Source organism: Peromyscus maniculatus, chromosome 6 (genome assembly GCF_049852395.1).
Source record: "Peromyscus maniculatus bairdii isolate BWxNUB_F1_BW_parent chromosome 6, HU_Pman_BW_mat_3.1, whole genome shotgun sequence".
Taxonomy (NCBI): Eukaryota; Metazoa; Chordata; class Mammalia; order Rodentia; family Cricetidae; genus Peromyscus; species Peromyscus maniculatus.
The window spans coordinates 68,356,818-68,366,645 of NC_134857.1; the positions used below are offsets into that span (position 1 = coordinate 68,356,818).

General features: G+C 48.4%; 1 protein-coding gene across 4 annotated transcripts; it reads left to right on the top strand.

The window, feature by feature from the left end:
* The first annotated feature begins 120 nt into the window (after window positions 1-120).
* Isg20l2 (interferon stimulated exonuclease gene 20 like 2) lies at window positions 121-9,302 on the top strand. 4 transcript variants are annotated; one of them, XM_006976408.4, is made up of 4 exons: window positions 121-332; window positions 1,159-2,139; window positions 8,209-8,409; window positions 9,064-9,302. In XM_006976408.4, the coding sequence occupies exons 2-4, from the start codon at window positions 1,276-1,278 to the stop codon at window positions 9,175-9,177; spliced, it is 1,179 nt and encodes a 392-aa protein (XP_006976470.1). In that variant the 5' UTR covers window positions 121-332; window positions 1,159-1,275; the 3' UTR covers window positions 9,178-9,302. The 4 variants fall into 4 exon arrangements, with proteins under 4 accessions (XP_006976470.1, XP_006976469.1, XP_042135206.1 ...); XM_006976407.4 differs by having other exon boundaries at window positions 162-332; window positions 1,121-2,139; XM_042279272.2 differs by lacking the exon at window positions 121-332 and adding an exon at window positions 360-614.
* Window positions 9,303-9,828: the final 526 nt, after the last annotated feature.

Here is a 9,828-nt window from a genome sequence, read left to right on the forward strand (position 1 = left end):
CGGAAGTGGGGCCACGGTTCCGGCGCGCGCTGCTCCCTCCGCTCTCCGCGGCCCACCACCTTCGAGTTGTTCCTCCACGGGGCCCGAGGGGCCGGGGAGCGCATCCCGCCCCCGCCCCCGCCCACGCCGCCGCCGCCGCCGCCGCCGCTGCCGCTGCTCACACACTCCGAGTCGCTGGCCTCGCTGCCTGAGGCGGGGGCGCTGCGGGCGCGTGTGCGCCGGCCGCCTTCGCGCTGCCACCCGCGCTCCTGCCGTCCCGGTATACGTCGGCGCGCGCCGGCGTCCGCATCCGGCTCCGGACGCCTGCGATCTTAGTGGGACCCAACCTGGAGGTAGGTGGGTGGGGCGGGGTGTTCGGGGGAACGGCCTGCACCGGCAGAGTGTGCGGGACAAGGTGGTCCGCCTGGATTCTTGAGTCTCCTCCACTCAGGTCCTTTGGTGATGTGTGGTGTCATCACCAAAGGTCCTTGCTATGGTTGCGGGGGTGGGGGGAGAAGGGGACGACACAGATGAGGTGCGTGAGCAGATCGCCCCCACGTGGAGCCGAGGAAGAGCAGGGCCTGGATTTGCTCTTCGTTTCTGGTGCCATCCTTCATTTCGGAGGACGCCTCTGGGTAATCCTCTTACCGATGGCAAACATACTTAGGAGTTTTCCTTCTCTGCTGTTTTACTTCTCTTCGCAACACCCTTGTTTTGACTTCATAGACTTGGCAGAGGTCGAACTCTGTGGGCTCCACAACCCCTTTTTACCCCCAGCCTCAGCATCTTCACTTTATGTTACTAGATTTATTATTTGTGTGAGTGCTTTGCCTGCGTGTGTGTGTGTGTGTGTGTGTGTGTGTGTGTGTATGTGTATATATATACCATGTAAGGGCCTGGTATCTGCAGAGATCAGAAGGCATCTGATCCCCCCAGAAGCTGGAGTTACGGATGTTGTGAGCTACCACATGCGTGCTGGGAACTGAACCCTGGGCCTCTGGAGAGTGGAAATATCCCTCTTAAGATCTACCCGAAGTTGAATTGTAGGGCTTCATTAGTATCTGGGCTTTGTGCTTGCAGTATATAACTTAAGCTTTCCAGAATTGGTCTTATCTTATTCCCTCCCCCTACCCTCCACCAGGCCTATGGTACAGGTATCAGGATTACTTTTGTCCCCAGGGCTAATTGCAGACCTCCACATGTTGGACTATGGGATTCCACAGAGAATGAGCTTCTCATCCGTCTTCCATTAGTAAGCCAGTCTTCCCAGCTGCCCTCCCACCATCCACTGTCCTCATGTCCACTATACTCCTGAATTTGGATTTTGGGGAACCTCCAAAAAAGGCATTTGGAGGAAATGCCAAGCACCAACGTTTTGTCAAGAAGCGACGGTTCTTAGAGCAGAGAGGATTTCTGAATAAAAAGAACCAACCTCCTAGCAAGGTGTCTAAGTTGCACTCGGAACCTCCACAGAAAGGGGAAACTTCTTCAAGAGTAGATGGCATTTTGAAGATCCTTCCATGCCCAAAGAAGAAGGAAGCAGCTGCCTCCAAGAGGGAGGCAGAGCAGTCCACAGACAAGAAAGCATCATTGTCTTGGCTGACCCCTGCTCCTTCAAAGAAGACTGATTCTGTCGTGGCTAAAATAGATTTGCTAGGGGAGTTTCAGAGTGCCCTTCCAAAGATTAAGAACCACCCATCTCACACTCAGAAGAGCTCCAAGAAGAAGCCCTTGAAGAAAAATGCTACAGAGAACTCCACCCAAGCTCATTCCGAGAGTAAGGACTCCAAGAAGCCCCCACAGAAGAGTGCTGCACAGAACTCCACTCAAGCTCATTCCGAGAATAAAGGCTCCAAGAAGTCCTCGAAGAAAAATGCTGCACAAAGCTCCACCCAAGCGCGTTCAGAGGATAAGTGCCTTAAAGTCTCCCAGAACTTGCCGGGGAAGATGGTGGCCCTGGACTGTGAAATGGTGGGCACAGGGCCCAAGGGGCGTGTTAGCTCCTTGGCTCGGTGCAGCATTGTGAACTACAATGGCGATGTGCTCTACGATGAGTACGTCCGCCCCCCCTGCCATATTGTGGACTACCGGACCAGATGGAGTGGCATCCGAAAGAGCCACATGGTGAACGCTACACCCTTTAAGATTGCGCGGAGTCAGGTGAGGAGCGCGGGCGGTCCCAGACGGGAGAGAGGGGTTGGGAGAGGACTTTCAGCAAGGGCTATTCTGGGGAGGTGTCAGGATTGTGAAGGAGGGAGAATGATGTCACATGAGTAAGAAGGGTACCTGTTGGAGTAAGGAATTGTTCTTCTGGTTGCTGTGACAGAGGAATTGAACAGGTGGATGTGTTTGCCAGTTTAAGGATACATTCCATCATGTACAGAAATCGAGGCAGAAGAGCAGGATGTGGCTACTGAGCAGTCAGGAAGCAGGGAGAAATGAATGCTGGTTCTCCGATTTTTTTTTAGTCAGCCTAGGACTCTGGCTAATGGAATGAATAGGTTATTTTTGTTTTGTTTTGCTTTACTATGGGTCTTCCCATGTCAGTTAACCCAACCTAAAAGCTCACAGACAACACTCAGAAAGTTGTCTTCTACATAATTCTAGGTCCTTTCAAGTAGACAGTTCTATCATGAGTTCACCCCTTGTCAATTTGGTGCCCAAACATGACCCTTATTAGCCATAACCTCCCATCCTCGGGCCTCAGGCTCATAGCCATCTCATAATACAAAATGGATTTAGGTCAACTTCAAAGTCTAGATAGTCTGTAACTGTCCAAACACTCTTCAAAAATAGGACAGAGTCTCTCTGAAACTTAGGCAGGCTCTTAACTGTGAGCCCCATCACATCCAAACACAAAGGCTGAGCATGGCGGAGCACACCTTTATTCCCAACACTTAGGACACAGAGATAGGTGGATCTTAGGATGTTCCGCCAGACCAGCTAGTTACGTGGTGAGACCCTGTCTCAAAAACAAATTTGGAGCTGGAGAGACAGCTCGTTGTGTATAGGGCTTGCTGCACAGGCATAAGGACTGAGTGTAGATTTCCTAGAACCTACCCATCTTAGGGTTTCTTGTCATAAAACACCATGACCAAAGGGACTTGAAGATTTCATCTTAAAGTTAGAGCTGGACTCAAGGCAGGAGCTGAAGCAGATTCCATAGAGGAATGCTACTTACTAGCTTCCTCCCTCCTGGTTTGCTCAGCCTGTCTTCTTACAACACCCAGGGTCACCTGCCTGGGGTGGCACCACCCCCAGCAGTCACCATAAAGGAAATGCACCACAGACTTGCCTATGTCTTGTGGAGGCATTTTCTCAAATAAGATTCCCTCTTCCCAGATACAAGTTGACATCAAACTAGTTGGCACAATCGACCTTGTCAGCTTGACACACAAGCACATCATCGTTAAATCAAAACCTTTCCTTTATTGTTGTCCCCAAGATGTCATATTAATATCAACGTCACAATATAAAACATATCCCAAACTTTAAAAGTTCAGTCTCGGGGGTGGGGTTGAAAAAAAAAAGTTCAGTCTCTTGCTGGGCAGTGGTGGCTCACACCTTTAATCCCAGCACTTGGGAGGCAGAGGCAGGCGGATCTCTCTGAGTTTGAGGCCAGCCTGGTCTACAGAGTGAGATCCAGGAAAGACGCAAAGCTACACAGAGAAACCTTGTCTCAAAAAAACTAAAAAAACAAAGTTCAGTCTCTTTAAAATATTTAAAGTCTCTTTAGAATTCCGGAGTTTCTCTAAGGTCTCATGACTATGGGTTCCTAAAAAATCAAAAACAAGTTTACTTTATTTCAAGAGGAAAGAGCCATGACAGTCACAATCAAAGGAAAACAAAGCTGAAATCCAGTGATATAAAGCTTAAGTGTCTATTCTGAGACTCAGTCTTCTAGGCTCCAAAAGGTGTATACGGACGTTGCCTGTCCTGACCACCTGGTCCCAAGTAACCGACTCAGAGGCTGAATATGGATTATAAATGCTTGGCTGACACCTTAGGTTTGTTACTAGCTGTTACATTAACCCATTTCTGTTAACCTATGTATTGCCATGTGACTTGTGGCTTTACCTGTCCTCTAGCTTGTCTTGCTTCCTGTGCAGCTGGCTGGCTGGCATCTCTTTGACTCTATTGACTCCACCCTTCTTCCCATCATTCTGTGTCAGGCTCTCTCCCCCAATCTCTTCTGCCCTGCTATTGGCCAATCACTTTTTATTTCTGTTTTTTTTTTTTTTTTTTTTTTTTTTTTAACAATGAGTATAATTCACAGCAAAAAGGCTTGCCACGGCACACACACAGCTTTTCTCCTAGCTCAGGCTGGTACCCCATCATTGCTGCTCCCCTTGGTGGTCATCCCATGGTACTAGCATCTCCAAAATGCTGGAGTCTCCACTTCAACTGAGCACCTTCACCAATAACCTCTCCTGGGCTTTCTTCAGAGACTGTGACCCTGCCATATGGTGCCAGGCCACAACTTCTGCCCATGATCCCTTCAATCTTGGGCCTTGTACTGCAGCTCACGCTGCACCTTCGCCAGTGCCTCTCCATGATCCCATCGTGACTTCAGAAGCAGTACCACATGGGTGACTCTTGTTAGCAAGTTTGACTGCCCACATGAGATACAGCCTTGGCCCGCTCTGGAACACAGCTTCTGTGTGCGGACCTTGGGGAAGTACTTGCCAGAAGAGTTCACCAGACTCCACCTTTCTTTCTTTTTCCTGTCTCTCGGATTTCCTGCCTGCCTCTGAGCTTCCTTGCGTGGACCAAACAGCTTATTTATTAACCACTGGGAACAACATATATTCACAGTGTCCGGAAAGACAGCCCGCAGCCATTCTTCTAGAGTAGTTACTTGTTGCTGTGACATAGTTTAAGGAAGAAAGGGTGTATTCTGGCTAACAGTTTGAAGGTTCAGTACATCATGGCAGAGGAGTGTGAGGCAGCTAGCTACTGCCTTTCGGGTGGGTTCTACCTCCATTAACTCAGTCTAGAAACCCCCTCCCTCACATACACGCCCAGAAGTGTGTGTCTCCATGATTCTAGATCTTGTCTAGATGAACCGTCATAGGAATGCTGAAGTCAGGAAGTTACAACTAGGTGGTGGAAGTCATTTTACCAGTTGAGATCCACTGTAAGTGTGTGGTGGAGTTGACCAAGAATTAAGAGCCACCGGGTGACAGAAGTGGGCAGACAGCAGGTGTGAGAGTTGCTTGGAGCAAGTGCTGAAAGTGTGGGTAGCAGGAGCAGAACTTTTACAAAAACAAAGTAAAAATGGGCTGGAGAGCTGGCTCTGAAGCTCAGAGCACTTGCTGCTCTTGCAGAGGACCTGGGTTCCATTTCCAGTACCTCTGTGGCCATTCATCTTTAAGTGTACTTCCAGTTCCAGGGATGCTCTTCTGGCCTCCTTGGGCATCAGCACACACATGGTGCACATACATACAAATTAAAAACAAAAACAACTTTTTAAAAGCTGAACTAGCCGGGCGTGGTGGCGCACGCCTTTAATCCCAGCACTTGGGAGGCAGAGGCAGGCGGATCTCTGTGAGTTCGAGGCCAGCCTGGGCTACCAAGTGAGCTCCAGGAAAGGCGCAAAGCTACACAGAGAAACCCTGTCTCGAAAAAACCAAAAAACCAAAAAAAAAAAAAAAAAAAAAAAAAAAAAAAAAAAAAAAAAAAGCTGAACTAGAGCACAATTGTGTTGGTTGAGGGGCATCCAGGTGGCCTGCAGTAAAAGACATAAAAGACTTGTAAGGGGGGTCCCATCCCTCCCTTAGCAGACCTCTCTCTCTAGCTTGAGCTAGAGCACAACTAATAATGAACAGGAGTGGAAGGTAGGGTGTCGGAAGTAAATGGAGAAAGTGAGAGGAGCCAGCTGGTCCTGGGCGGCCACCAGAGGGTACTCGTGATCCGCTTTGCAATTTGAAAGCTTTACTCTTTCCTTTCTCTAGACACAGTGCTAATGATTCTTTTTTTTTTTTTTTTTTTTGGTTTTTTGAGACAGGGTTTCTGTGTAGCTTTGCGCCTTTCCTGGATCTCGCTTTGGAGACCAGGCTGTCCTCAAACTCACAGAGATCCGCCTGGCTCTGCCTCCCGAGTGCTGGGATTAAAGACGTGCGCCACCACCGCCCAGCCTAATGATTCTTTTTTGGACAGGGTTTCATGTAGCCCAGGCTGGCCTCAAACTGGCTTTATAGTCAAGGATAACCTTGATCTTCTGATCCTCCTGCGTCTACCTCTTGAGTGCTAGGATGATAGGCACGTGCTACCACCCCTGGTTTACAGAGTGTGGAGTAGAACCCAAGGCTGTATACATGCTAGGCAAGCACTCTACCAGCTGAACCCTATCCCCAACCCCTCCAGTGAGTCTTTATAATGCCAGGCAGTGCACTGAAGGAGGTTTATCAAAGATGAAGTAGCTAGGTGTTTTTTAAAAAGGCAGGAAGTGCCAGGCAAATCCCAGCACTCAGAAGGCAAGGGCAGTAAATCTCTAAACTTGAGGCCAGCCTGGTCTACACAGTTGAGAACCTTTCTCAAAAATGAAAGAAAATAAGAAAAGCTGATACACATCCTGTCTACAGCTGAGCAGACATGTGGGAGATGTTTGGGTGGGTCTGACTGCAAATGGTCCCAGTTTCAGTAAGGGCAGGTGAGGGGTGGACAGGATGAAGGGTGGTAGGCTGTGGGTATAGTCACAAACAGCACCAGGGTGAAGACATACTATGTGGTTTTCATCACAAAACATTTCACCTGCCTAAGCTGGGGTTAGGAATCCAAGATGAGTCTAGATGTATCACTGAGTGGGCTCCCCTTGCAAACCGCAGCAGGACTATGGCTGTTATCAAGATCTCATTCTGAGTGTGGCCTTCAGAACCCATGCCCTCATACTTTTCAGTTTTTTGTTACTTTGTTTTTGTGGGTTTTTTGAGACAGGATTTCTCTGTATAACAACCTTGGCTGTCCTGGAACTTGTTTTGTAGACCAGGCTAGCCTTAAACTCAGAGAAATCTGCCAGTCTCTGCCTCCCTGAGTGCTGGGATTAAAGACAAAGACAGGTGTGCAGAAAACCCATCTGCAGCTTTACTCTTTAAGTGGTTATTGTTCTGTTTTTTTCTTAACTTTTTTTTCTAATTTATTTTGTGAAGATAGAGGTGTGTCATGATGTGCATGTAGGGGTCAGAGGGTAACTTGTGGAAGTTGGGTTCTCATTCCCATATAAGTTTCAGGGATCAAACTCAGATCATCAAGCTCAGTGACAAGAACCTTTACCTTCTGAGCCATCTCATTGGCCTTTCTCCCCCCTTCAGGCAGGGTCTCATATGTCCCAGGCTAACTTCGTATATCCCAGGCTAGCCTCAAGCTCACTACAGAGCCAAGGATGACCTTTAAGCTTCAGTTCTTACCTTCACCTACCAAGTATAGGGATTACAGGCCTGTGCCAACATGCCCAGTTATGGTAGTGCTGGGGTTCCAACCCAGAGTTGCACATATGCTAGGCAAGGGTTCTGAGCCACATCCCCAGATCCAACCCTTTTTTTGAGAGGGGATCTCACATAGCTCAGGCTATGCTGTAACTTTGTAACTTGTAGTTCACCTGCCTCAGCTTTCTGTGTGTTGGGATTGTAGGTTTATGCAACCTTGCCTAGTGATTAATTTTTTTATTTTTAATTATGTGTATATGTTTTTATACATGAATGCAGTGCCTTCAGAAACCAGAAGGGGGTGTCAAATCTTCTGAAACTGGGATCACAGGCAGTTGTGAGTCACCCTACATGGGTACCAGGAGCCAAACACTGGTCCTTTTGGACCAGTACACACTCTTACCTGCTTGGTCATCTCTTCAGCCTATGACAGCATCTTTAATGTGTGTGCCATCGAAGGCTGAAGGAAGCAACTAGGGATATAAGTCAGTGGTAGAGCATTTGCCTGGCGTATACAAAGCCTCAGGTTCTGGGGAGGGGGAGAGAATACTAAAGACCATTGTTGGGATGGAAATTAATAAACATGTAAGGAACCTCTGGTGATGTATATCCAAACATGATTACACAGAGCAGTTCTCTAGGGAAAGGAGGTGGATTTCTGAAGGGGGAACACTTGCGGAAGAGGGCATTTCAAGAATGGGGTGGGGGTGGGGTGGTATGTTGATGATGGCCATATTGGACCTTCAGGGTATAAGGAACTCCACCTTTAAATGTCCCTCTTATTACCCCCTTCTGCTCATTCCAGATCTTGAAGATCCTCTCAGGAAAGGTAGTGGTAGGGCATGCCATCCACAATGACTACAAAGCCCTGCAGTACTTTCATCCCAAGTCTCTCACCCGAGACACTTCCCAGATACCGCTCCTCAACCGGAAGGCTGGCTGCCCAGAGAATGTCACTCTGTCACTGAAGCATCTCACCAAGAAGCTGCTGAGTCGGGACATCCAGGTAACTTCTCTCCAAGTGCCCCCACTACACACACAGTTCAGGACCCACTAGTCTGTCTGTAAGGAGAAGTAATGATTCCTGTGTACTTCATAGACTGTACCAGATGGCACAGTGGGAAAAGAAGACCACTCAAGCATTTCACATGTTCAGCAGTCAAGGACAGTGGCCACAGAATACAGAATACATGTCACACAGAGAACATTTAAGAACCAAGACTCAAAAGGCCTGTCTTTGACCTGAAATTCCTGCCTCTGCAAAACTTAAGAAATATATGATACATATACATTGCCTCAGAAGTGAGTGTATTAGCAGGGTGGTGGTGGTGCACACCTTTGATCCCAGCATTATGGAGGCAGAGGCAGGCGGATCTCTGTTCAAAGTCTACAAAGCGAGTTCCAGGACAGCCAGGACTGTTACACAGAGAAACCCCGTCTCAACAAAACAGAACAAAAAGAAAGAAGTGAGTGTATTGGACAGTAGCAGGCTGGCTGAGAGTTGGACCTCAGATGTGATAAGCAGTAGGGCCCAACAGAGTTCTGACTACAGCTCAAACTATAGAAGAAAATATGGGGTGGCTAGCAGTCATGGGGTTCCGGAGTTGGCTGGGAAAAGAAGAAATAGTTCTTGTTTTCTTCATGTTCTTTTCCCCTTTAGGCTGGACAAAGTGGACATTCCTCAGTGGAAGATGCCCAAGCCACCATGGAGCTGTACAAGTTGGTTGAAGTTGAATGGGAACAGCACCTGGCCCAGAATCCTCCAGAAAATTAGCTGTCCCGGGGAGACACGTGCAGTAGACCACTGCACAACTCTGCCAGCTGCACAGCTGTAGAGGCTGGCATTGTTGGGGAGGGGCTTGACCAGAGACTCGATACCCATTGAATTCTCATCCCAGCTCTTGTGGTCGCTGTGTGGTTAAGTGTCCCATGGAAGGGGAAGAAAGCCGTATGTTAAACCCCATCTCTAGGCCAGGCAGGTGGCCAGGTCTGTAATCCCAGATACTTGGGAGGTTGAGACAGGTTACAAACTTAAGGTTGGCCTGGCCTGCAGAATTAGTTCAAGGCCAGTGAGACCCTGTCCTAACATAAAAAGAGGGCCAGGAGGAGAGCGCAGTGCTAGAGCACTTCCTAGCATGCACAAGCCCAAGGTTCAGTGTCCAGTAGTGGGGTGGGGGAGGATGGAAAGAATGGAACACAACATGAATTAGAGACTGTTTACTTTTTAATAGTGCTAACCACATGTCCCAGGGTGCTTGTGCCAGTCAGCTTTCTGGACTTCGAGGAAGCAAGGCACACCAGGGAATACAGATTCCCACATTACCTTATCAGTGGGACACATAACATAGATGTGTCTCCCTTTGGTGGGGCTTTGGGTAAAGTTGTTTGTTGTGTTGCCAAGGTTGGCCTCAAAACACTTGTGCTC